This window comes from Oryctolagus cuniculus, chromosome 7, assembly GCF_051225735.1.
Source record: "Oryctolagus cuniculus isolate XC-2025 breed Fujian yellow rabbit chromosome 7, ASM5122573v1, whole genome shotgun sequence".
Taxonomy (NCBI): domain Eukaryota; kingdom Metazoa; phylum Chordata; class Mammalia; order Lagomorpha; family Leporidae; genus Oryctolagus; species Oryctolagus cuniculus.
The window spans coordinates 119,714,227-119,741,359 of NC_142873.1; the positions used below are offsets into that span (position 1 = coordinate 119,714,227).

The 27,133-nt window shown below is 46.8% G+C and overlaps 2 protein-coding genes across 7 annotated transcripts in view; one reads left to right on the plus strand and one right to left on the minus strand.

Annotated features, from left to right (window-relative positions):
* Positions 1-571: 571 nt before the first annotated feature.
* On the minus strand, positions 572-26,964 carry LRRC42 (leucine rich repeat containing 42). 4 transcript variants are annotated; one of them, XM_051857750.3, is made up of 9 exons: positions 26,718-26,928; positions 25,587-25,668; positions 19,349-19,835; positions 12,460-12,591; positions 11,176-11,294; positions 9,112-9,200; positions 8,825-8,938; positions 3,711-3,795; positions 572-1,069 (listed from the first exon to the last, which is right to left on the minus strand). In XM_051857750.3, the coding sequence occupies exons 3-9, from the start codon at positions 19,819-19,821 to the stop codon at positions 795-797; spliced, it is 1,287 nt and encodes a 428-aa protein (XP_051713710.1). In that variant the 5' UTR covers positions 19,822-19,835; positions 25,587-25,668; positions 26,718-26,928; the 3' UTR covers positions 572-794. The 4 variants fall into 4 exon arrangements, with proteins under 4 accessions (XP_051713710.1, XP_051713711.1, XP_089156723.1 ...); XM_051857751.3 differs by having other exon boundaries at positions 25,587-25,619; positions 26,718-26,904; XM_089300597.1 differs by having other exon boundaries at positions 25,587-25,805; positions 26,718-26,902.
* The window catches only part of IFT25 (intraflagellar transport 25), an 85,815-nt gene continuing 85,627 nt past the window's right edge, over positions 26,946-27,133 (plus strand). For 2 of the 3 annotated variants that reach the window (XM_051857760.3, XM_089300603.1), the window contains exon 1: positions 26,946-27,029. The gene's annotated coding sequence lies outside the window, so the exon portion shown is untranslated. Of the gene's footprint in view, positions 27,111-27,133 lie in introns of all 3 variants that reach the window. The other variant, XM_089300600.1, reaches the window with a different exon arrangement.

Here is a 27,133-nt window from a genome sequence, read left to right on the forward strand (position 1 = left end):
CATTATATCCTGCTGTCCAGGGTACCCATTAACAGGAAGCCAAAATGGCCCATGGAGCTGAACCGCAAACCCAGGCACTCTACTAGGGGATGTAGGCATCCTAAATGGCGTCGTAACCACTACAGTTGGGCCAAATTGTAACAGGAACAGGCCATGCCAGGCTGCTGTTAGTTCACTTGGCCTTCTGGCCTAAACTGCTGCTTCCTGTGGCTCCAACCTATAATCCATAAGCAGAACTCAAGGAAAGGGGCGGGCACTGTGGCACAGCAGGTTAAATGGCTGCTTGAAACACTGGCATTTCATATGGCAGTGCCTGTTCAAGTCCTGGCCACTCCGCTTGTGATCCAGCTTCCTGCGAATGTGCCTGGGAAGGCGGCAAAAGATGGCGCCAGTACTCGGGCCCCTGCCATCCACATGGGAGACCAGGATGGACTTCTGGGCTCCTGGCTCTGCCCTGGCCCAGACGTTGCTGTTGTGGTCATTTGAGGAAACCAGCAGACAGAAGATCATCCCTGCCTCTGCTGCTCTGCCTTTCAAATACATAAATACATTAAAAACAAAAACAAAAAACTTAAGGACAGCAAAAACGTTTATTTGAAAAAATTACTATGTATTGAAAATATACATTAGAAATTATTACATACTTCCATAGCATTCCCCTCCCCACCACAAAAGTAGAAATATCTGCTTGCTATGCTAATGCTATAGGTAAATTCAAACAAAAAGTAAATCATCATCAATCCCCTTTCTCTTAAGTTAGAGTTTTGGGAAAACAGGTCTGCCTGCAGCTGCAATCAGTAGGAGTTTAGCAAGTCCCAGTCCTGCACGGTGAGGCACACGCACTTCTGCTTGGAAGCCTGTGAGGAGCTACTCTGCTCCTTCTCGGACTCCTCAAAAGCTCTCTTCTTGCTCTTGTTCGCCTCCTGGGTTGAGCCAGCCTCGTGTTTCAGCGGCGGCCCGTGAGAGTCTGCAGTCTTCTCTCTGTAGAACTGGAGTTTCCCAGAAGAGTGCATGTAGGTGTCTTCCAGGGGACACCTCAGCGAGGCCTCCGTGAGAAACCGGCTGCTATCTACAAGAGTCACAGGAGGGAGGTGATGAGCCCAACACCCTGGCGTGCGAGCGCCTGCTCAAGTCTAGAAAGATACCCACGGGAAATGACAGACACGATGTTTATATTAATTTTCTTTTGTTTCGAGTGCCCTGTGGAGTAGGGTGGTATACACAGGAGCACGGGCTGAAGGAATGGACTCATTTTGGAGTCTGACAGATTTGGGTTCAAATCCCAGATCTGACTCTTTCTAGATAGGAGATCTCGGGTGAGTGACTTGCCTGAGATGCAGTTTCCCATCTTTCTAGCACATAAAACCTACTGCAGGGGTGCGTGTCTGGTCTAGGGGCTAAGATGCCCATTAAGAATCCTGCACCCTGTATCACAGTGCCTGGGTTCACCTCTCAGCTCTGGCTCCTGTCAGTGCAGATCCTGGGAGGCAGTGGTGATCTGGACTGAGCTCCCAGCTTCCAGGGAGAAAACGGGCAGATCAGAGTGCAAGGGTGTGCGCAGGCTCCTTTCCTACCTCTCCCTCCCTCCTCACACACAGAGAAAATAAAAACAACATAAGCAGCTGGCGCTGTGCCACTCAGGTGGGAGACCCAGATGGAGTTCCTGGTTTGAGGTTTGAGTCTGACCCAGCCCCAGCCATTGTGGCCATGTGGGGAGTAAACCAGTGAACAGAAGATAACTGACAGGCTTCCTCTCTCTCTCTGCCTTTCAAGTAAATAAAGATTTTTTTTTTAATTTAAAATCCTTTTTTTGTGAGGGTGGTATAAAGATAAATGTCTACAAAGTGCTTAGCATAACGCTTGGCAAGCACTGAAGGCTCAAAAATTGTTAGCTGTTACTACTCAGAATCTACACTTGACTCTCTTTTAAGAGCTAAATTTACACCACAACTCTAGCCAACAGCACAATCTTATTCCATGTAATTTGATCAGTCCTAGATTCTTATTTTAATATCTTTACATTTCCTTCATTTTGATTTTGTCCCGGTAAAATATACGTGATATCAAACTTGCCACCTTTCCCAACTTGAAGGGTACACCAACACTGAGCCACCATCATCACCCTCTTTTCTAGAACTTTTCCCTTGCCAAACTAGACACCTGTAGTAAACAGAGACTCCCCAGTCTCCCTGCCCCAGTCCTACTACAATGTAGCCCAACCACAATTCCAACTTATCTATGAATCTGACTACCCTAGTAACCTCATGAACAATCATGTAGTATTTTTCCTTCTGTGACTGGATTATTTCACTGACCATAATGTCTTCAAGGTTCACTCATATTGTAACACATGTCAAAATCCCCCCCCCCTTTTTTTTAAAGATTTATTGAAAGATGGAAAGACACAGACAGTGAGAAAGAGAGATCTTTTATCTACTGGTTCACACCCCAAATAGCCACAACAGCCATGTCTGGGCCAGGCCAAAGGAGCGCTATCTGAGCCTCCCACATGGGTGGCAGTGCCCAAGCATCTGGGCCATCTCTTCTGCTGACTTCCCAGGGGCATTAGCTGGGAGCTGGGTCAAAAGCAGAGTAGCCAGGATTCAAACCAGCACCTGACACGGAATGGCAGTGTTTTAAGGAGTGGCTTACCTGCTGAACAACAACGCAAGCCCTTCGTTACTTTCTAAGACTGGATAAAACTCTACTGTATGTCAAGACTACGTCTTTTTTATCCATTCATCTTTTGAGGGACTCTTGGGTTGCTTCCGCCATTAATTCCTTTCCAATCTTCTATACTCTATCTACTTTTGTGCCATCATTGACCTGTTTTGGAGAGCTGGTACTGTGGTGCAGTGGGTTAAGCTGCTGCTTGGGAAGCCTGAATTCCATCTGGAAGTGCTGATTCGAGTCCTGGCTACTCTGCTTCCAATCCAGCTTTCTGCTGATGCACCTGGGAAGGCAGTGGAAGATGGCCCAAATGCTTGAGTTCCTGACACTGGATGGAGTCCTAGGCTCCTGGCTTCTGCCTGGTCCAGCCCTCACTACTGCAGGTATCCAGGGCAGGAATCAGTGGACAGAAGATCTCTCTCTCTATCTCTCTCCCCTCCGTGTCACTTTGCCTTTTTTTTTTTTTTTTTTTTTTTTTAAGATTTATTTATTTATTTGAGAGAGGCAGAGTTATAGACAGAGAGATGCAGGGTGAGAGACAAAGAGACAGGGATCTTCTGTCTGCTGGTTCATTCCCCAAATGGCCATTGCAGAGCTGGGCTGATCTGAAGCCAAGAGCCAGGGGCTCAAGCACTTGGCCATACTGCCACAGCAGAGAGCTGGATCGGAAACGGAGCAGCCGAGACTCGAACTGCTACCCACTTGGGATGCTGGCACAGCAGGCGGAGGTTTAGCCTACTATGCCACAGAGCCAGCCTGACTGTGCCTTTCAAATAAATAAATCCTAAAAAACAAAACAAAACAAAATAAAAAACTTTCTTGGAACAAGATGGAATATAAGTAACTATAAAAAGCTATCTTCCTGGCGCTGGTGCTTAAAACTAAGGGTGAATTTACACTGCAGCTATCTTGAGAGAATGTAAGTCTTGGTGATCTCAAAGTCAGTGCTATTATAATTTCCCCACTGACTAAAGACAGGCTGACTGCTAGGGGTATAAAGACCTAAGGGCAAAAAACTACGAAGTAGGGGGGTTTCTCACAGAAGTACTGCGCTGCTTTCCGAGGCTCCGCTGCCATTGGTGTCTTGACAGATTTCACCGTCTTCCGCTCCCACTGCCGCACGATCTGCAGTATATTTGGAAAGATTTGAATCTCATTACAATCTCGAGATTTCAACCCTAGGCTTCCTTGTTCCCCACTGCTCTCTTTCCGTAACACAAACCCCTGCGGTAAACGTTACTTCATGATTGGTGACGGGGCCCAGTGCAGTGCGGCCTTTCTGTTCCCAGGCCGGAGCAGAGGCAGAACACGCACGCCGGGCAGATGCATCTGTGGGACGCAGGAAATCGACGAAGCTGACTTCCTATCTTCACCTTTATTCCAAACTAAAAATAAACCGCATATCCTCTAACTGGGTACGTACTGAAACTTTGGTCATAACACTTTTCACACATTCTTAGACCGCTCTCATGCTTTAAAACACACAATTATAACTCAAACTCATGCAAAGCGTCCCGTCTCCATATCCTCAACATTTCACAATTCTGTTCCATTTTTATACAAACTGTTACAACTGTATTTTTATTATAAGCTTCTACAAATTGTCTTAGAAATTTGGCTAAATGCAAATATACATAAGTAACATTAATGATCATCCTAATGTGCCATTAGTAAAAAGAACTTCACATTCACTAGTTCTCATTATGGTATACAAAGACCCGATCAGCAAGAAAACCACGAGAAACACTACAGGACACAGAGACAGCAGAACACAGTTGCAGAGTTGGCTCTAGCACTCCCCGAGTCTCCACTTCCCATCCACAGAACGAGGATTAACAACAGTCCACACTGCGCGGGCTGCTCGAAGGCTGAGATGAGAGAGCATGCAGGAGGCTCTCAGCACAGCACAGGCCGCAGAGAGAGCACGCAGCAACTGCAGCTGCTCTCCTTCCTGTACCCCTTCCTGGTTATGGAAAACGGGCGGATCTAAGAGAAGGCCGAGATCAGGAACTAAACGTGTTGACTTGGCAGCCAAGAAAGGAAAACTGTTTTTTCACTAACAGAAATATTCTGAGAACATCAATGAAGAGCCATTTGGTAATGGGGAAGAAAATGGCTGCACCGGACAAGCCAAACTTGAGGCGCCAGGAGAGAGTACAACACGACAGTAAAGGGTCTGTGTCTGAGGGATGGCAGTCACCCTCACAGGGGCCGGCAGAGCCCTGAGAACGGCTATGATGGCTGGCGGAGAAGAGAGCAGTGAGGCCGGAAGGACAGACCACAACTGGGGGAAAAGAAAGCCAGGGAAGAGCCAGGGAGAGGCAAGAGGAAAATCAAGGCACGTGTGCTCGCACAGAGGTGCACAGACTCAAGGAAGGCGGGGCAGGCGGTCCCTTGCCACCTCGGGAGAGCACGCGCAGTGGAGCACTGGGGGCAAGAACACCGAGCAGGCAGGGAGGAGCTGCTTCTCTCTCTGGTTCAGATAAATATACAGGATACAGAAACAACACGTGGTTATCCTGGGAATGAGGGACAAGTCAGAATAAGGACAGCCTACATCTGTACACAAAAAACATGCCACCAGAGGATGGTGGTCTGGGACAAAACAGCTGAGGAGTCTTCCGGCCTCCACCAAGAGTCATCAATTCAAAGTGTCTGAGAAAGGCACCAGCCACAAGCTAGCTGGCCTACTCATGCTGTCCTACTTAAGCCTGTATTTACTTAAGCCTGTATTTATTTCACCAAGTTGAAAAAGACAATCAAGACAGCAAGAGATATGGCCTGGGAAAGCAGTGGAAGATGGCCCAAGTCCTTGGGCCACTGCACCCGCGTGGGAGACCCGGAAGAAGCTCCTGGCTCCTGGTTTCACATTGGCAAAGCTCCAGCCAGTTGCGGACAACTGGGGAGTGAACTAGTGGGTCGACAACCTCTCTCTCTCTGCCTCTCCTTCTCTGTATAACTCTTTCAAGTAAATACATCTTTAGAGAAAAAAAAAAAAAAAAAAAAAAAAGCCAGAGAGAGCTCGGGCAGCAGGAGCAGCAGCTGTGGCTCCACAGCCCAGCTTCATGAAGGCTCTCGCTGTGCCACAGCCCGCAGGCACCCAGCATGCCCTCCCCCCCCCCCCCCCCACTGCTGAGCTGCCCAAGAGGAAGGTCGGCTCTGCTGAAGAGGGGGTGAAGGTGTCAGCTAATCCTGCTCCTGCAGATGTGGAAACGAAGCCTGAAAAGGGCAGTCGGGATGGAGAAGCCAGCAGACAAAACAGGGCAGGCAGAGGGAAGAGGAGCAGCGGGCAACAGGCCGAGGTGGCTAGCCAAGAGACTAGCAATCCGCCTGAAGGAAACACAGAAACTGAAAATAAGGAGAGTCCAGAAGAAAAAAGAGGCCAAGGCTGATTAACGCTACATGTGTCTTATCAGTGGGCCCAGTCTCATTCTGCAATCCCAGGGAACATTTGTTTTTAAAGATTTACTTTGTATTTGAAAGTCAGAGTTACACAGAGAGAGGAGAGGCAGAGAGAGAGGTCTTCCATGTGCTGGTTCATTCCCTAGCTGGCTGCAATGGTCGGAGCTGCGCTGAACCAAAGCCAGGAGCCAGGCACTTCTTCTGGGTCTCCCGCATGGGTACAGGGGCCCAAGGACTTGGGCCATCTTCTACTGCTTTCCCAGGCCATAGCAGAGAGCTGGGTCAGAAGTGGAGCAGCCAGGACACGACCTGGCGCCCATATGGAATGCCGGCACTGCAGGTGGTGGCTTTATCTGCTATGCCACAGCACCAGTCCTGCCAGGGAACATTTTTAGCAATTCTTTTGTAAATATAAGTTTTTTTAGTAGCTTTAGAACCATTTTTAGAGGGAAGCCCACCTCATCCATTTTTGAAGTATAAATGATTTTTTTGAAAAGAGGTGAAATCATTTGCTGGTTGTTTATTTTTTGGAACAGTCAGAACACATACTGAATTATGAGAAGCTTTGACTAACTTGGGTGCCAGCTTAACATTCCACCGGTGGGGGGTGGTTTTCAACCCTACAATACCTCACATACTAACCAGCAATTTGGAGTCAAAGTTGTACATTTAACCTGTCTTGAATATTTTCAATTACTTCTAGTTCCATGTTGTTTACAAGAATTGTTTCCTACAGAAAACCACTCCCTGTTGCTCTGTCAGAACCATATGTACTCTGTTAACATCTCTGGTTGGGGAGTCCAAATAGACCAATTTTCCAAATTTTGTTAATGAGCTGTGAAAGACTGAAAATTTGGGAGGCTGGCATTGTGGCATGGTGGGCATCCCATACTGGAGTACTGGAACAAGTCCTGGCTGTTCCACTTCTGATCCACCTCCTTGCTACTGTGCCTGGGAAGTTAAGGGAAGATAGCCCAAAATCTTGCCACCCATTTGGGAGACTGAGATGAAGTTCTAGTCTCCTGGCCTCAGCCTGGACCACCCTTAAGAGTTGTGTCCATTTGGGGAGTGAACTGGAGGACAGAAGATCTCCTTTTCTCTTTCAAATAAATAAAATAAATCTTGAAAAAAAAAAAAGTTAATTTGAAGCTGAAAGTTGTTTTAGAAACAGGGGCTGGTGCTGTGGTGTAGGTTAAGCCTCTGCCAGCAGTGCCCGCATCCCATATGGGAGCCAGTTTGACTTCCAGCTGCTCTACTTCTTCTTCTTCCATTTTTTTTTTTTTTAAAGATTTATTTATTTATGTGAGAGGACGAGTTACAGAGAAAGAGAGGGAGAGACAAAGAGAGAGGTCTTCTATCTGCTGGTTCACTCCAAAAATGGCTCCATTGGCCAGAACTGAGCCAATACAATGCCAGGAGCCAACAGCTTCCTCAGGGTCTCCCACGTGGGTGCAGCTGGATCGGAAGAAGAACAGCGGAGACACGAACTGGCACTCATATCGGATCCTGGCACTAGAGGTGGAGGCTTAACCTACCATACCACAGTGCCAGGCCCCTGCTCTACTTCCACTGCGGTTCCCTGCTAATGCGCCTGGGAAAGCAGCAGAAGATGGCCCAAGTTCTTGGGCCCCTGCAATCACATGGGAGACCACAAAGACGCTCCTGACTGCTGGCTTTGGAATGGCCCAGACCTGGCCGTTGCGGCCATTTGGGGAGTGAACCAGCAGATGGAAGACCTCTGTCTCTCTCTCTGTAACTCTGCCTTTCAGATAAAGACAAAAAAAAGGGGGGGGGGGGGCGGCGCTGTGGCACAGTGGGTTAACGCCCTTGCCTGAAGCACCGGCATCCCACGTGGGCGCCAGTTCAAGACCCGGCTGCTCCACTTCTGATCCAAATTTCTGCTGTGGCCTGGGAAAGCAGTGGAAGATGGCCCAAGTCTCTCACCCACATGAGAGACCCAGAAGAAGCTCCTGGCTCCTGGCTTCAGATCAGCACAACTCCGGCCACTACGGTCAATTGGGGAGTGAACCATTGGATGGAAGACCTCTCTCTCTCTCTCTGTGTAACTCTGACTTTCAAATAGATAAGTAAATCTTAAAAAATAAAATAAAATAAAATAAAGAAACAATGACAATTCATGGCTTTTCAGATATTCAGTCCTTGTAATCAGTAGATGGAAGACCTCTGTCTCTGTTACTCTGCTTTTCAAATACATAAGGGAATATAAAAAAAAAAAGAAGATAAGGATGACAGTGAGAGAATCAAAGTAGAGTTCTCTCATTCATCAGAGAAGGATAAAAACGACATTCCTTACTAAGACTCTTTGGGAGAAATCTATCCAGAGAAAGGGAAGAGTTGGCTATGAATCCTTGAACACGACATGCGTTTATTCTTTCTCCAGGACATTACACACTGCTCAGAGAACCAGTCCTGAAGTTAGGTCAGACTGCTTCTTGGCATACTCAGCAAGAATCCACTTATTTTCCAAGACATCTGTAAGATGTTATTTTTCCTAGGTTGAGGAAGGAGGAGGCACAGCAGAGATCAGGGCCCGAGATATGAGATATAACATCCAATGCTAACTCCTTAAGTAGATGGCTCAGTAGCAGCCCTTCAGTGTCTGTGATGTGACGCTAAGATGACAATTCAGCCAAGGAGCATCAAGAGGATTAATGCATGTTCCGCTTGGTGGATGAAAGGCCAGAGCCTCAATGAGAAGCTGTTAACTGTAGGGGAGGCAAATGCAGAGTACCTGATCAGCCCAGCCCTCCGTCTTGCAGTTACTGTGGTCGAATTCCTTCAAGGGCACTTTGGAGTGAACAAGGCCTATGTGTGTCTGCAGCTTGTGCTTGACGGCTTTTACATCCTAGTGAGGGAGACAGACGAGAAATGCAAACACATTTGTCAATTCTTACTTGCTTTCAGTAAGCAATGAAACACCATGACACATATCAGCACTTTCCAAACACCAGTTATCAGAAGCAAAATATGAAATTGCAGAGCACGAAAAAAATGAAAGCAGGAACAAAAAAGTCTTACCTTGAGCCCAGTCCCAGAGATATCTAAGCAGTTTAGTTTTCTGAAAGAAAACAGGTATCCGATTCCCGCATCTGTGATCTCAGGGTTACCTGGATGGCAACAACAGGGAGCATTCAGTTTCAATATAACTAATGCTAAAATACCAACCATAAGTTCAGAAAAATGCAAGGAAAACTATGAAATATTGAATGGGCAAACTTTTCAGAGTAAATTAAATGTAGAGTTATTATCTCCCATCTGTAACACGAAGGATCAACTAGATGATCCCAAAGACCCTTTGTTGCTCTAACTTCCTAGAAAAATAAATGATCCAGGTAATTACCCCAAACGGTGGAATTTTGAGTCACACATAAATAGTATATAAAAATGTATTAGGCCGGCGTCACGGCTCACTAGGCTAATCCTCTGCCTTGTGGCACTGGCACACTGGGTTCTAGTCCCAGTCGGGGTGCCGGATTCTGTCCCGGTTGTCCCTCTTCCAGGCCAGCTCTCTGCTGTGGCCCAGGAGTGCAGTGGAGGATGGCCCAAGTGCTTGGGCCCTGCACCCCATGGGAGACCAGGAGAAGCACCTGGCTCCTGCCTTCGGATCAGCACGGTGCGCCAGCCACAGCGCGCCGGCCGCGGCGGCCACTGGAGGGTGAACCAACGGCAAAGGAAGACCTTTCTCTCTGTCTCTCTCTCTCTCACTGTCCACTCTGCCTGTCAATAAAAAAAAAAATTATTAAAATGCCCCATCATATATTATTCCTGGCCATTTTACCTCCAAAGTAATGGAATTTATTTACATTTTTAAAGTTTATTTATTTGAAAGGCAGAATGACAGAGACAGAGCAAGATCATCTACTTGGTACTGCACTTGCCAAATGCTCTCAACAGCCAGAGCTGGGCCAGGCTGAAGCCAGGAGCCAGCAGCTCCATCTGGGTCTCCCACATATGGGTAGCAGGGACCCAACTACTTGAGTTATCACCTGCTGCCTCCAAGGAGGAAGCTGGGTCTGAAGTAGAGGTGGGACTTGAACCCAGGCACTCCATATGGTATGTGGGTGTCCCAAGCAGTGGCTTGAACCATGGTGCCACAAAACCTGCTTCAATATTTATTTTAAAAAGATTTTCAAAAGTACTTTGACACAGGAGCTGGTGTTGTGGCACAGTGGGTTGGGCTACCACCTGCAATGCTGGCATACCATATGGGCATCAGTTCAGGACCCAGCTGCTCCACTTCTGATATAATCCCCCACTTTTTTTTTTTTTTTTTAATTTTTAAATTTTTTTTGACAGGCAGAGTGGACAGTGAGAGAGAGAGAACAGAGAGAAAGGTCTTCCTTTGCCGTTGGTTCACCCTCCAATGGCCGCTGCGACCGGTGCATTGCGCTGATCTGAAGCCAGGAGCCAGGTACTTACCCTGGTCTCCCATGGGGTGCAGGGCCCAAGGACTTGGGCCATCCTCCACTGCACTCCCTGGCCACAGCAGAGAGCTGGCCTGGAAGAGGGGCAACTGGGACAGAATCCGGCGCCCTGACTGGGACTAAGTAGTACTGAACTATTGTTCAGTTTATAAAGAGACCAAAACAAAAGCACAGAGAGGTTAAATACTTCATGCAAGGGAACACACTCAGAAATGATCTCTGTCACGTTTCTATGACTGGAGTCAATATCTGGTTTATCATAATTGTGGGTTTACCCACCTTTGGATCAGGCAAATGCTGATAAAAAGGACCAGGCTGACGGACACCATGGATCAGACTCAAAGTAGAGCTGAGCCAAACGTCCTTTATGGAGGCTATGAACATGATGAAAGCAACCTCATCTGCACTTGGTGAGGAGCATCGTGCAGTCTGCAAGGGCGTTTCCCAAAGGGCGTTTCCCACCCTGAAGAGGTGGCAGTTGCCAGAAAAGGTGCTTGGCCAGGGGTCAAAGGCCCCTAGCTCTAGTACTGCTCTGCCACTAACTTGCTGTGGCACCCAAAAAAGCCATCTTTTATCACTTCTAAAGTGAAAGTGGAGAACCTGATGACTGCTAAGGCCACTCTTCCAACAATGATCCATCATTTCTAATAAAACTTACAAGATAAGTCTAATAACGTTAGATTTTCAAGGCCTCTTTTCATGACTCGAACAGGGGCTGTCATTTTCCTCACCCCAGCATCAGACAAACAATTATCCTTCAGGTGGAGTTGAGTGACACTAGGGAAACAAAAGTCCACAAAGGAATTAAAGAGAAAGTCTACATGAGAACATGCTTTGAAAACTTTCATTTAAAAGTACAAAATGTCCTCCATCCCCTTCTGTTTCACACCTAATGCATTTAACGGAGTTAAAGACTGTCAGCAGCACTTCAGTTACCCAGGGAGGGTTCATCCAGGGATCACTGTGTCCTGCAGTACTGATCTCGAACGGCAAAGGGCACTGAAGATATATGGTCAGATCAGGTAATCAGGGCCCGCCAGTGGGATACATACACCTTACCACAAACACTGTGTTTCTGACAAAGCTTGTGCAAATCAAAAGCTTTCTAAGTATCTCAAGACAGTCTACTAAGGAATTCTCAGAGTTTCTTTTACAAAGCTATCAATCTTCTCATTTTAAGCAGCTTTACAAGTCTAGATTTTCAGACTGGGTTTATAAAGTTATCCTCTTAATCCAATCCATCCACTAACCTGAAATCGGTGTGTTTATACGCTCCCCTGTTCCTCACAACAAATTGAGGCCTTGGTACTAACCTCACACAAAAACACCTCTGTATGGGGCAGCCTGTAATTGCTGCTATCAGAAGCAGACCCCAGGGAGCAGGTCACACCACCCCCACCCCCACTGATAATGCGCTTATTCTCCTGAGTGTGTTTAAAACCACAAAGGAATCCTTGCAGCCTCCTCTCTGTTCGCCAGACTAACCTGAGATCAGCTGAACTACTTATCAGTGATATGAACTTGGCCATTTTTTAAAATCATGGTTCTCATAAAGGATTTATTTGGCTGCCATTAATAGTTCATATTCCTTATAATTTATACTCTGCTTATAGTTAGTTGATAATTGTGAGAAATGGTATAACTCTCATCTCTTGCCAGAATAATCCAGGAATAGACAAATAGAGGCCAAAAACCATTTTCAGCCCAGGTAGCTTCAGGTGCTACATGTTAACACAAAGGTTTACAAAAAGGAATCATCAGACTGACTTTCCTAAGGACTGTTCAATTTATATTCTTGGACCAAGTAAATGGAGACTGAAAATACTTTAGAAAAAAAATTAGCAGATAACTACAGGAATGGAAAGTAATTAGCATTTCTCATGGTGACCCCATCAGATCACATTTAAAAAAATTCCATCTACCAGTGGTGGCAGGTCAGTACCTGGACAGAGCCTCATTGGTGAGGTGTTCTAGAAGTTCGTGGTCATCTCCAAGCTTGCAACAGGAAAGATCCAGGCAGGTCAGCTCGCGGAAAGACTTAATCTCCTCAAGCTTTTCTGAAATCACCAGATATCTGTGGATGGTAGAGAAAAATCAAGACTTTTTTTCTTTTTTTGTAACATTACCATGCATGGCTTTGAGCCACGGTCAACACCCCATCATCCCATCGGGACACAGTACTGTGTAAGAAGCAGACCTAACTGATTACTATCTGGTCACAAGTTGAATTTTTAATTAGTGAATACCTTGAACGTCTCCTTCACAACAGTGGTATGAAATGTTGAATAAGTAAGTAAAAGGCTACAAGCCAAGGCAAGTCACCAGAGAAAACATTTGCTGTTACTAAAGGGACAGACCTTGGCAATGGTGCTGAGACCTTATCTGAGAAATTCCCAACTTTAGGATACTCAGAATATGAACTTCTCTTTATAAAGTTGCTTTTAATCTGATATTTAGTATCTAGTGATCTGAAAACTACAACATGGCCAAGAAATCTTGAGCTCTAAACATACCAAGAGATATTTGATAGATGATAATTCTTCTTTCCTATTCCAACACAAGTTTGATTCCTTGTCTACCCCACTGTGCCACGGCTGTCCTGCTAACTTCACTTCGAAAGTATGTGCAGCACTACTCCTACGAGGACTCACTCCAAGCTAGATGGTCATTAGGACCGACCGCGGCAACTTAATTACACTGACACACCTTGTGCCAAATTGTTATCAGGAAATATCAGGGAGGCCCTGGGAGGAAAAAGGAGATCCCAATGGCATTCCAGAGCCTGGGCTCCACCCAGCTCATCTATTTCAGATGAGGTCAGTGAGGAAAAATGAAAGGGATTAGGTGTGACAGGAAACAGAGGAGAGGAGCCTAAGAGAACAGGGGAGCTGACTGTGGCAAAAGCACGCCTTGCTCATGCACCCTCCTTTTGGATGGGTAGTCTACACAGCAAGAGGGTGAGCTAGGACCAGCAAGGTTACACCGAGAGTTCACACCTTTCTGAAGCACAAACACTACTGCCTAAAACAGGACAGAATAACCAGAGGGCAGCAGGGAGGTCAGATTTTTCTTCCTCCTTCCAACCAAAGCTGTACTCAAACTGATCACAGGCCTGCCAGCTAAGTACAGATTGTTGGAGGCACTGACAGCCCCTTCAACCAGGGGAACCTAAGTGCCTGGAGACCAAGCTCAGCTGGGTCCACAAATGAGCCTTATTTACTCAGATGCATTTTAACTGCACTGTAAACAGAGCCACTGTTTTCCATCTTCCAATCACAGAGCTGAACTGTTAATAGGGATTTAGGAGATTACTGGCAATCAGAGAAGGGAAAACACACACCCTTTGATCAATTAACCAAAAGATCTTTAGTAATTCTGAAACAAGGGTTTTCTGTGAAGGACATAAGGCTGTGTAATGTGATTAACAAATATTACAAAACTCAAAGCTGAGGAAGCAAAATGGTAGGCCACAGCATCAGGAGATGCTAATCGAAGCTCTGGGTTACAGCTGGCAACTGGTCTTCCAATTTGCCCCTTGAAGGATTCAGTACAGTATGGGGGAAGACACAACACAAACAGCATACGTACAAGTGCTTTAGTGCCAGAAAGACCTGACATAGGATCATAAAAGCCCTCATTACTCATATAATTCTAAGTTACTTAATCTTCCTGAGCTTCAGTTTCTCTAGCAACAAAATGTGGCTGATTTTTTTTACCAGTACTGTAGGCCAGGGCTTTAACCAGCTGTGCCACAGCAATGGCCCCTAAATGGCAGCTATTATTATTACTTCAGTAACAGTGATTTTTATGGAAAACATAACTTGCCCCTCTGTGACCAATGGGATTAAAAATCCTGGAGAGGGAGCCAGCGCTGTGGTGTAGGAGTTAAAGCCTCCGCCCACTGTGCTGTCATTCTATATGGGTGCCAGTTTGATTCCCAGCTGAGTCCCAGGTGCTCCACTTCCAATCCAGCTCCCTGCTGATGCACCTGGGAAAGCAGCAGAGGATGGCCCAGGTCCTTGGGCCCCTGCACCCACATAGGAGACCCAAAAGAGGCTCCTGCCTCTTGCCTTCAGTTTGGCTCAGCTCCGGCCATTGTGGCCATTTGGGGTGTGAACCAGTAGATGGAAGACCTCTCTCTCTCTGTAACTCTTTCAAATGAATAAAATGAATCTCTAAAAAAAAAAAAATCACAGAGGGTAGAGCCATTGTTGTGACATAACTGGTTAAGCCACTGCCTGAGACACTGGAATCCCAGAGCAGAGCACCAGTTTGGGTTGCTCTGCTGCTGATCCAGCTCCTTGCTATTAGGCCTGGGAAAGCGGTGGAAGATGGCCCAAGTGCTTGGGCCCCTGTCACCCAGATGCAATTCCTAGCTCCTGGCTTTGACCTGGCCCAGCCCCAGCTGTTGCAGCCATTTGTGAACCAGCAGGTGGAAGACCTCTTTCTCTGCCAATCTGCTTTTCAATAAATAAAATCTCTAAAATCACAGTTTTAACACAAGGGAAGAAAGCATCTTTGGGTTGCAAAGAGCCCCCCTGGCTGTTCCTTCTGGCAGGCAGCTTTGTGACCTAACCAAAAGGAAGGCGGCACCAACCCAATTATCTTTTTTCTTTTAAATAAAGATTTATTTATTATTTAAAAGTCAGAGTTAGAGAGAGAACCTTCCATCCACTGGTTCATTCCCCAGATGGCTGCAATGGCCAGGGTTGGTCCAGGCTAAAGCCAGGAACCCGGAACTCGATCGGGGTCTCCAATGTGGATACAGGGGCCCAAGCACTTGGGCAAATTGTTTGCTGCTTTCCCAGGCACATTGGCAGAGAGCTGGCAGCTTAACCTGCTGTACCAAACACCAACCCCATAACTACCTTATTTTCAATTATTTTCTCAAGCTCATTCCCTTTGACCGGGATCCTTCTGTTCTGGTAAAACCTTCATTGCTACAGTTTCAACAAATACAACTCTCAATCTGCCTTCTCTCTTCCTTTAAGGATTTAAAAGAAGGTGTTTTTTTGTTTTTGTTTTTTGACAGGCAGAGTGGACAGTGAGAGAGAGACAGAGAGAAATGTCTTCCTTTGCCGTTGGTTCACCCTCCAATGGCCGCCGCGCTGCGGCTGGTGCATCGTGCTGGTCCGAGGCCAGGAGCCAGGTGCTTCTCCTGGTCTCCCATGGGGTGCAGGGCCCAAGCACTTGGGCCATCCTCCACTGCACTTCCAGGCCATAGCAGAGAGCTGGCCTGAAAGAGGGGCAACCGTCCCGGCGCCCCGACCGGGACTAGAACCCGGTGTGCCGGCGCTGCAGGTGGAGGATTAGCCTAGTGAGCTGTGGCGCCGGCCAAAGGAAGGGTTTTTAAGGCTGGAGTTGTGGGTTAAGCCACTGCCTTTGATGCCAGCCAGCATCCCTCACGTGGGTTTGAGTGTGGCAGCTGCTCTACTTCCGATCAGCTCCCTGCTAATGCACCTGGGAAAGTAGTGAAGCTGGCGTGCTTGCGTCCCTGGCACCCATGTGGGAGACCCAGATGGAGTTCTGGGCTCCTGGCTTCAGCATGGCTCACCCCAGCTGAAAGTGGAGTGAACCAGTTGGTTGGAGGATCTCTAACTCTGCCTTTCAAATAAATCTTTAAAAAGCATATTATGTTAATAGTTATATATTTTATCCTATAAATGGACCATAATCTGCTTAACCAATTCCCTATTGTTGGGCATTTAGTTTTCAATTTCTCTCCAGGACAAACAATACTGCAATGAACAATTATGTAAAAATATTTGCTCCTATCTGATTATTACATAACAGATTAGAGATTTCTAATAAGTGGAATTAATTGGCCAAAAGTTTATATGTTTTTAAGCTTCTTGATACATACTGCCAAACTGCTTTCCAGAAATACTGTACTATTGTATGTGTTCATCAAACGTGAATGAAAGTGCTATGCTCATCACAGTCTGACCACTGAAACAATATGCAGACATCACAAATGAATAATCAGCAATTTCAGCAGTATGGGAAATATTTAAGCTATGAAAACAGGTGGGCGGGAGAATACAACTGTAGAATCTATTCCCAAGTGCACAAAAATATGTATCTGAAAATTATTATCACGGTGGAATTATGATTTTGTTTTTAAATTTTACTTATTTACTTTAGAGATAGAGACACAGACACAGAACTCCCATCTAGAGATTCACTCCCCAAATGTTCAAAACGGCCCCAGCCAGGGCTGAAGCCAGGAGCTGAGAACACAGAATGCAGGAACCCAATTATCTGTACATCACTGCCTCCCTGGGTTTACAGTAGTAGGAGGCTAGACAGGAGCTGGAACCAAGCATCAAACCCAGGGACTCAAACTACCAGGGTAAGTATCTGCTTCCTATGAGTATGTTAGATGTTTGTTTGTTTGTTTTAAATAGTACAGCTTATGTACTGCCTAAATGGTATGGACTGCTTTTATAAAATAATTTAAAATAAGGTATACATGAATAACTTTGAGTACCAAGGAGTAAAATGTAAAAACATTAGATCTATGAACTATATCAATACACTGCTTGACTTTCTCATTTCTCATTACTTTCCTTCCCACTGGCAGCTGTGTCAACCTCAGCACCTAGCCAGAGCTTCTGTGAGGTGCCTGCTCCAGAGTTCTGTTCTTTTCTGCATATGTCTATTCTTTCTAAAAATTCAGTATTTGGCCTGGGGCAAAATCATTACTCCTACAAGCTGATTCTTTTCTTAAGCATATGAGTTTAGCTTATATTTTCTGATTATCAATTTCTCTTCTCTGACTACATTTTGTTTAGCTTCATTTTAATGGGCATAGTGACTATACATCTTAATAGTCAACTGCCATTCACAGTTTCTAATCACAAAAAAGTTCTGCTACTGTTACACTATAAAGTTACTTTTAAAATCTACAAGTATTGGGGCAGGTGTTCTTTCCAGTAGTTAAGATACTAGTTAGATGCCTGCATCACACACTGAAGTACCTGGATTATGTTCCCAACTCAGGATTCCAATTCCAGCCTCTTGCCAATGCAGAGCTGGAGGCAGCATGTGTTAACACAAGTGGTGGGTCCCCGCCACCAAGCCAGGAAACCTGGACTGAATTCCTGCCTCCAGGTTTTCACCTGATCTAGCCTCTGCCTTGTTGAGGACCAGTGGATGGGAGCTCTCCCTGTGCCTGTATATATAAGATCAAAAGCAAGTCACAAGAGAAAACATCAGCTTTCTTAGGAGACAAAACTTTGGTGTGTTTCTCTTTTTGCCTATCAAATAAATAAGTTTCTTAAATCTACAAGTATAGGTGATAATTTATTTTGAAATTATGTGAAAGCAAGGTGCATAAAAGAGTATGTACTGGGCTGGTGTTGTAGCATAATAGGTAAAGTTGCCACCTGTGATGCTGGCATCCTGTATGGGTGCTGGTTTTTGTCTCAGTTGCTCTACTTCTGATCCAGTTTCCTGTTAATGGCCTGGGAAAAGCAGTGGAAGATGGCCCAAGCACTTGGCCCCTGCCACCCACATGGGAGGCCTGGATGAAGTTCCTGGCTCCTATCTTCTGCCTAGCCTAGCCCCAGCCATTGCAGTCACCTGAGGAGTGAACCAGCAAGTGTAAGATCTCTTTCTCTCCGTCTCTCCCTTTCTCTGTAACTCTGTCAAATAAATAAATAAATCTTAAAAAAAAAAAAAATGGAATGTATGCACTGTGCTGCCATTTATAAAACAAAGGAGCTAGCTATGTAATCATGTATATGTATAGAGTATTCTTGGAACAGTATGAAAGAAAGTACTAATACAGCTGGCCTCTGAGGGGAGGACACAGGAGAGATGACAAGGAGACTTATGTTTTACTTAATACTCTTGTGTTTGTAATTTGCCTTGTTCATTTTCTTTAAAAATTTTTTAAAATTAGTAGATGCTTTAGAAATGTTTTTACATGATGGCAGACTAAAAAATTTAAATAAATAAATAGATATCTAATATCTAAAGCAAGTCACAAGTGAAAACATCACCTTTCTTAGGAGACAAAACTTCGGTCTTGGAACCTTACCTAACAATTTCCAAACTTTAGGACACATGAAGTTTTTCTCCTTCTTTAAAGGTTGCTTTTGATCTAAGAGTCAATACCTAGTGGTCTGCAAACAGAAACAGGACCAAGAACTCTGGTTCTTGGTGCAGATCTTCACAGCCAACTCAGCAGTCTCCAGTGGAGGCATGTGACAGACCACATCTTGTCTTCTCTACCTGCTATTACAGAAGTTGGTAAAAGAGTATCCTCTGGGGCTGGCACTGTGGCGTAGCAGGTAAATCTACTATGGGATGCACTGCTGGCATCCCATATGGGTGCTGATTCAAGTCCCAGCTGCTCCACTTCTGATCCAGCTCTCTGCTATGGCCTGGGAAAGCAGTGGAAGATGGCCCAAGTGCTTGGGAGACCCAGAGAAAGCTCCTGGCTCCTGGCTTTGGATCAGCACAGCTCTATCCACTGAGGCCACTTGGGGAGTGAACCAGCAGATGGAAGACCTCCCCATCTTTCTGCCTCTGTAACTTTGCCTTTTAAATAAATAAATAAATCTTAAAAAAAAAAAAATGAGTATCTTCTGCCTAATGGAGGAGATGGGGCAATCAACTGATCCTTGAAAATGTTCCTGCAGTAAAGCTCACTGCTCTCTGGGGGTTGGGGTTGGGGGAGACAGACACTGCTTTCTTTCCAAATGACCTGCCACTGTTCTAAGGGGAGGTGCTCTTTGATGTGGTAGCCCCCAGGCCCACTGAGCCCCAGCACCCAACAGAATCAATACACCCAAAGGATCCGATATCCTGACCAGAACACCCACCTGTTCCGCAAACACAGGGAGCAAAGCACCAGACTTCCATAGGCCTCAGTAAATTTCTGCAAAGCCCTCAGCCCTGCACCTGGTTCTGTGAATTTCTGTCTGGCTTCAGCAGCAGAGAACAGTTTTTCGGCAATCTGCTCAGGAAAGCCGATGAGGGAATCAACGTGATCAACGTTGTCAGAGATGAAGCCAAGGACGAGGTTGAAGAGGGATTTGGCCGAGTACCGGAGATTCCCCTCCCGGGTGTACGTGAAGATGAAATGATCAGTCTTCTCTTTCTGTGCAGTGTCATCTTCCCTGTTCATGCAAAGCTCCACAGAAAAGCCTTTGGAAAACAGGCGGAAGGGCCTCGGCTTCTGCAGGCTGCTCCTGACATTGTCCAGAGCCAGACTGACCATGTGCAGCTGACCGTTTTCTCGCACATAGATGGGACCTGGGTCCAGGTGGTTTTCTGAATTGAGGTAGTAAGACATGGCCTTGGGTGTGACTGTAAAAGCAAGACACAGGGAAGCAAGTCCAATTAAAATGCCATCTGTAACTTCATCATGCTGTGCTCAGGGCTTTATGAGCCTCCCAGGCAAGCCCTGTGGCTGGTGTGGGGAAAGCCGGGCTCACCTATGAACTTTGGCACTTGAGGTTGTTGCTACTGTCTCTACCTGGAATGCCCCTTCGCACCCTTTTCTGGGATCTACTCATCTTTCAAAACCCAGCTCACATCTCATTTCTAGAATGCCCCCAAGGAAGTTATCAGATATTGGCACAGATTCATCTACAAATAAATTCATCACAGCCCAGTTATATACACACTTGGACACAACCCAAGAGCCCAACAGTTGGGGTGTAACGAAACAGTTCATGACACATCCATACTACATGCTATATGCTATAAAGGCACTCAAACTGTAGAATTATTTTTTAAAATATGTTTATGTACAGAAAAAAAATAAAGACTAAAAATAAGCAATTCCCTCACTAGCTTGGCACTCTCTACACACTTCTTTATTGCACTTGGCTTACTGTTTTGCTACTGCTTTGCTTCTGGGCCCACCTTTTGCTGCTTTGAGCGCCTTGAGACGAAAGATCATGTTTAATTCATCCGGACTCCCTAACACAGTGCTCTGGCATGTTATAGGCCCTAAACAGATTATTTGTGGAACTAAAGTTTATTAATTTGCTAAGCCTCACCTTCCCATACTCCACAAGTAATGGAATTTTTTGCATTTACAAATAAAGACCACCATCAAAAGAGCTAATGAAAGCCACTCTACCCCTTGGAAATATGTCTTTTAAGGTTCTATTAGGGCCGGTGCCGTGGCTCACTAGGCTAATCCTCCGCCTTGCGACCCGGTTCTAGTCCCGATTGGGGCACCGGATTCTGTCCCGGTTGCCCCTCTTCCAGGCCAGCTCTCTGCTGTGGCCCGGGAGTGCAGTGGAGGACGGCCCAAGTGCTTGGACCCTGCACCCCATGGGAGACCAGGAGAAGCACCTGGCTCCTGCCTTCGGATCAGCGGGGTGCGCCGGCCGCAGCACGCTGGCCGCGGCGGCCATTGGAGGGTGAACCAACAGCAAAGGAAGACCTTTCTATCTCTCTCTCTCACTGTCCACTCTGCCTGTCAAAAAAAAAAAAAAAAAGAAAAAGAAAAAAAGAAAAAAGAAATAAGGTTCTATTAGGGTACTTTTGAGATAAGGCAAAATTTTAAAAAAGAAAACAAAAACAGTGGGTATTGCAGCAATCATGTGGGTGACATTATGTGCTCAAAGACTAATTGAATACTTGTTATCCTGAGTAATTGCATGATTTCAAAATACAAAAAACTGCTAAGTTAAATAAAATGACAGTATTTTTCTTTTTTTAAAGATTTATTTATTTATTTGAAAGGCAGTGTGCCGACAGAGAGAGACAGAGAGACAGAGAGAGAGAGAGAGAGAATCCTTCATCTGGTAGTCTGCAATAGTCGGGGCAGGCTAGGTCAAAGCCAGAACCAGGAACTCCGTCTGGGTCTGCCATGTGGGTGCAGGGGCCCAGCTACTTGGGCCATCATTCACTGCCTTTCCAGGCACATTAGCAGGAAGCTGGATTGGAAGTGGAGTAGCCGGGACTCCTATATGGGATGCAGGAGTCCCAAGCAACAGCTTAACATACTGCACCACAAGACCCAGCCTTAGGAGACAAGTAAAATTTAACACAGGCCTGATATTCCTACAAGACTCTGATGTTGCCCCCAAAAAACTGACAGACATTTGGAGTGAACCAACTCAGCTTCTTCTGCATCAACATAGGGCCAGACAAGTGTCAGCAATTAAGTCAGTGATCAAAAATGCGGAGTCTCTGGAGATTCAACAACGCTTACTTGTGGGAATTATTACTATCCATGTTTTTCCTGAGGATAATTAAGCGTGTAAAAGCATAATGGAAAAGAGGGCTCTGCCTAGTCCTGGGGCCTCACCTTTCCCCATTCACCTTCTTGTACCCCATACTCTCCAGCCGGGAAAACCTACTGGCCTTTGCCTAGTCTGCTTCGTTTGGCTGGAAATCTTCCTCTGCCTCCCTAATTTGGCTAATGCCTATTTTTTTTTTTAAAGTATTTGAAAGCAAGACTTATTAGAGGGCCGGCGCCATGGCTCACTTGGTTAATTCTCTGCCTGCGGCGCCGGCATCCCATATGGGCACTGGGTTCTAGTCCCGGTTGCTCCTCTTCCAGTCCAGCTCTCTGCTGTGGCCCGGGAGGGCAGTGGAGGATGGCCCAAGTGCTTGGACCCCTGCACCTGCATCATGGCAGACCAGGAGGAAGCACCTGGCTCCTGGCTTCAGATCGGCGCAGCGCCAGGTAGCGGCCATTTGGGGGGTGAACCAATGGAAGGAAGACCTTTCTCTCTGTCTCTGTCTCTAACTCTACCTGTCAAAAAAAAAAAAAGATTTATTAGAGTCAGGAACCTCCTGCCAGAGTGGCATGGAGGGGGCCTCCAAGAGAGGCAAAACCCAAAGGGGCTTGTGGTAGTGGAGTTTTTAAGCACAATTTTTGGGAAGAAAAAAACTGACAATCATTAGTAACAAGGCAGGGACAAAACCCATCAACAGATCTGATTTGTTATCTTATTTGTCCTGATTGTTCATAAAACAAAAAGCCACCCAGAAGGTGACTTGTTTTCACCATAAACTGTGAGCTCAGAAGGTTGGAATCACTATTCCCTTGCTATTCTCATGGTAAAACTGGGAATTCTTAAGGAATGGGGCAGGCAGTTTTGACCTGGCTAAAGTAACTTTTGGGGAAAGCAAACATTTTGCACCCTAAATGTCTACTGGTACCACCTTGCCTATTAACCCGGCTGACTCCTCACTTCCCTCCCCCAGAAGAATGGATCTTAACTTCTGTTAGGAGGCATGGGATGACGAAAGCTCTGGCTTCTTCAAGCTGAGTAGGGGTGGAATAGCATTTAAGACACAGTTCCAGGAGCAGGTGGGGGACACAGTACCAACATGCAGAAACAGCTTCCATCCGAGGTTTCATTTATCACTAACACTCAACTCATGCATCTTCTCTCTCCTGGAAAATTTTCCCAAATTCTGTACCAGGATATGCCTAACTGGTCTTTTTTAATTTTTTTTAAAGATTTATTTATGTATTTGAAAGGCAGAGTTAGAGAGAGATCTTCCATCTGCTGGTTTACTCTCCACATGGCCGCAACAGCGAGAGGTGGGCCAGTCCAGAGCCAGGAGCTTCCTCCGGGTCTCCTTTGTGAATGCATGGGCCCAAGCACTTGGGGGGCCATTAGCAGGGAGCTGTATTTTAAGTGGAGCAGCTGGACTCAAATTGGCACCCATATAGGATGGAAAATGCTGGCACCACAGGCAGTGAGTGGCCTTACCCTCCAAGCCACAGAACCAGACCACCTGACTAGTCTTTACCCAGGGTCTCCTATACAGCACTCACCACCAGTACTGTCTGTTCACTTGTCAGTGTACCCAGAGCTGTGAGCTCTCTGAAGGAAAGACACTTACTTCTCTCTTCCCAGGCCAGACATAACTCCTAGATATGAGTTAGCTCCCAAAAGATATTTGCTGGACTGAGTAAGAGAGGGAGGGTGAGACCTGAAATGGATGGACTTAGTGCTCTGAGTTGCTGGCCTGCTGACACTGTTGCTAGGAGCCAGCTTTCCTTCCAGGCAACAGCTGCAGGTCCCTCCCCCACTTGCCCGAGACTTCTGCAGGTGGTAGAAGCAGAGCAGATGATGGGAGTATATTGGTACTGGGTGGGGGAGGGAGGAGGAGGAATATAATAAGGGGGGAGGGGAAGGGAACCTGTCACAGTGCCAGCTCTTATGACCCACACTCTTCTCTTGCCAGCATTCAGTGTCTGCTACTAAGGAGACACCTCCCTTATAGCTCTCCAATAGGGGTATTTGGCATTTGGCCCCTCCAACCACGAGCAGACCTTAATCTTGACAAGAAGATAAAACAGATCTCCTTTGATCTCTAGCCCCCTGACTGGACATTTAGAGCCCAGCTCAACCAGGCATGGCCCTAAAAAGCAATGACCTGCCTTCAATAGTAGGGACAAATTCTATGAAATTTAATACATAATAGATCAGTACACTGTGAAATGCTTATTTCTCCTATCTCTCATCCCCAACAGTGCTTTCCACAAATTCCAGAGAAAAATGGACAGATGGATGGGTGACTACTATGAGAAAAGTCTGATTCCATCCAGCAGGGGGCATAAGCAGCTGGAGACCCTAACCCAGGCTGCCCAAAATTCTGGCAGCTTCAACTTCATTTCTCGAGAAAAAAAAAAAAAAAAAGACAATTATAGCTATATTTTATCTTCCAATTTCTTATCAAATGCTACTTTTCTTTCAAAATTATAAAAATTCAAAATTCATGAAAAGCAAACCCACATCATCTGTCCAGAAGTCCAAGGCTTCTTTTTTCTTAATCAGCTATGAACTGGAGGAACCAACTGTGATTCAGGGAATCCTGGTATCTTTGATTTCTCCTCCTAAATTTGTGCATCCTAAATTGTATCAGTAAGGGGGTTTCCTGAGTGTTTAAGAAGTAGCATAAGATGATCTAAGAGATAAATTAATGTTTAGACTCTTTAAAGACCATAAAAACATGAGATTCTACACAAAACTTTTGTACTTGGCTTTGCTTGCCCCTGGTTATTATACAGGGTGGTCTATTACAAAGCCGCCCTCACCCCTCCGCTCCTGCCCCTAGGCCAGGAGACAAGGTCTATCCTATAGCATGGTAAAAGTCCATACAAAATGGAAAATCAAAATAAATCAGTATCTGCAAGGTAACAATGTTCAGTGTCAATCTAGGGTAGCTATATTATATATTAGGTCAACAGAGTGACAGAGGCATTCTGATTGCCTCCCAAACCACTTAGAGGCAGTTCTGTAACTCGTACATATCATAGAAAAATGTTACAACAGCATATGTTCTAGTATTTGGTCACCACATAGGAGCCAAAGTAACCACAAGCATATCATTTCATCAAGTAACTATAACCTCACTACACGAAAAACTCAGTTCTCTACTTCTTTGAAGAAGAGGCAAGATAAAATAATTGATAACTAAATATGAGTTTTTAAGACCCTGAAGCCGGTTTACCAAGCATAAAGCATGATTCTTCCAGTCAGGTGCACTGAGGGAGGGAAAGATAACCGGGTGAGTGGTGAGCTGGGTCTACAGCTATGGGATTTTAAAAGAAAGCGCCTAATTCAGTAGGTAAAGTCCGTGAAGAAGGCCCTAACAATAACAAGTTCTAGTACTTACTGACCGATGTTCATGATGCTGGATGTGATAGCTACCACTTATTAAGTGCCCTCCAGCTGCCAAGCACTACGCAAGGCCCTCTATAAAACGACCTCCTGTGGTCCTCAACAAGGCGATGAGGTCACTATTATCATTTAATACACAAAGAGGCCCAAAGAAAAAATTACTTATCTCATTAAGTCCCAAGTTTTTTATTCCACAGATGTTTCAACTACACCATACTTATTTCACCTCAAAATTACAAGAGCGGTATATTTATTGCTCAGTTTAATTCTATCTAGACATCCTATATACAGGATGATGAGACATAAGTCAAGCCACAGAGCCAGAATTCAATCTCTGGGCTCTGATTACTGCAAAACTCAAGTTCTATCCACTGCATGATGTTGTCTCTCAAGAATAAAAATACGACATCAGCCTTAAGGATTTAAAAATGTGTAAAAAATTAATCTCACCCACCTGTTGGATCCCTCCAGGACTCAATGGTTCAAGCTGGTGGGATGGGGGCAGGGAGGAGGCACAAACAGAGGACATCTAAGAGCTGCAGGGAAGAGAGCCAGGACAGTACAACCAGGCCTCCTTTCTTCCCTCTGCCGGGCCAGAAACTGGCCATATCCACACACCAGGAAAACATCTGTCCACCCATGGCCTTCATCCCAAGGCTGCAGACATCCTTGGCTTAGTTGAAAATGTAGCATTCTTGAGAAATTTCTAACAGAAACCTCAACAGAAACTAGTTGCGTAGTACTCCAAACCAACCCACGATCCAGCTTCAGGGTCTGGGATCACTGCCATTATCCCAGATACTCGTTCCCTCCCCTCCCAGTCACTTCCCACCTGCCTTCCCTCTCTCCTCACACCAGCCTTTCTTCCTTCCAGATACCCCCGACAACCCCGGAGCTTCTCACGCAGAACTCCTCAGCTCCTCCGCCCCACCCTCACACCCCCCTGTGCCCTAGCTGAAAGCCGGCTCCCGGTCGTCCCCATCCCACCTCCATCCGGCGCCCTTCCCCCACATCGCCCCTCACCCCGGCTCTCCTTCCCCACCCACTCCCCCCTCTTCCCACTTCGGCTCTACCCACTCCTAGGACCCCAATCTCCGTCCCTTTCCAAGTCTTGGGTCCTCAAACCTCACAACCCCCCTCCCTTCACGCCTCACTAAACGCGACTTCACAACCTACAAGACCCAACTTCTTTCTTCGCGGCCCCCTAGACCCCACCCCTTGCCCACTCGAGTCCTAGTACCCTTCCTCCTTGCAACCCTCAGACTCTGCCCTTCCCAGGACAGCAATCCTCCGACCCTCTCGCGATCCCCAGGCATGCCCCTCCTCGAATCCACTCGGGCTAAGCCCGCTCCCACCCCCGCCCCGAACCCCGATGCTCCACTCGCCCCACAGCGGGCCCTGGCACCCCGACCCCTCCTTTAAACCCACGTCCCACGCCCTCTACCCTCACCCCCCCATCTCTCCCCGACCCACCCCACATCCCGTCCTCTCGGTTTTCCCCTCCCCCACCCCCTCCTCCCTCACACCCCGCCCGCACTCGCAGCCCCGGGCTCCCGGAGCGGCCCGGCCCGCGGCCGCCACCTACCTGTGCCCCTACCCGGGGCAGCAAGCGGCAGCGCCTCGGTGGCGACTCCCTCCTCCCCCGGCGCGGCTGACGGGGAAACGGCTCGGCACCCCGGGCACAAAGCTAGGAGGGTGGGACACAGACAGGGCGGGAGGAGGGAGGGGGCTGGGGGCGACCTGGCGCCGTGGGACCGCGGGACCGGCAGCGCGGGGGGAGGGCCGGGCGGGGAGGCGCGCGTGCGCGGGACCCGGCATGAGGGGCGGGGCTGGGCCCGGGGGCGGGGCCGTGCCCGAGGCCGAAGACCTGAGAGCCGAGGGCTCCGAGCCGGCCTAGGTGGGCACTGCGCGTGCGTGCCCTCGCGAGGGCGGGTCCCCTGGGTCCTCCGGGCCTCAGGGACACCGAGCTCAGCTGGAGGTGGGGGTGGTTGGAGGGTTGGC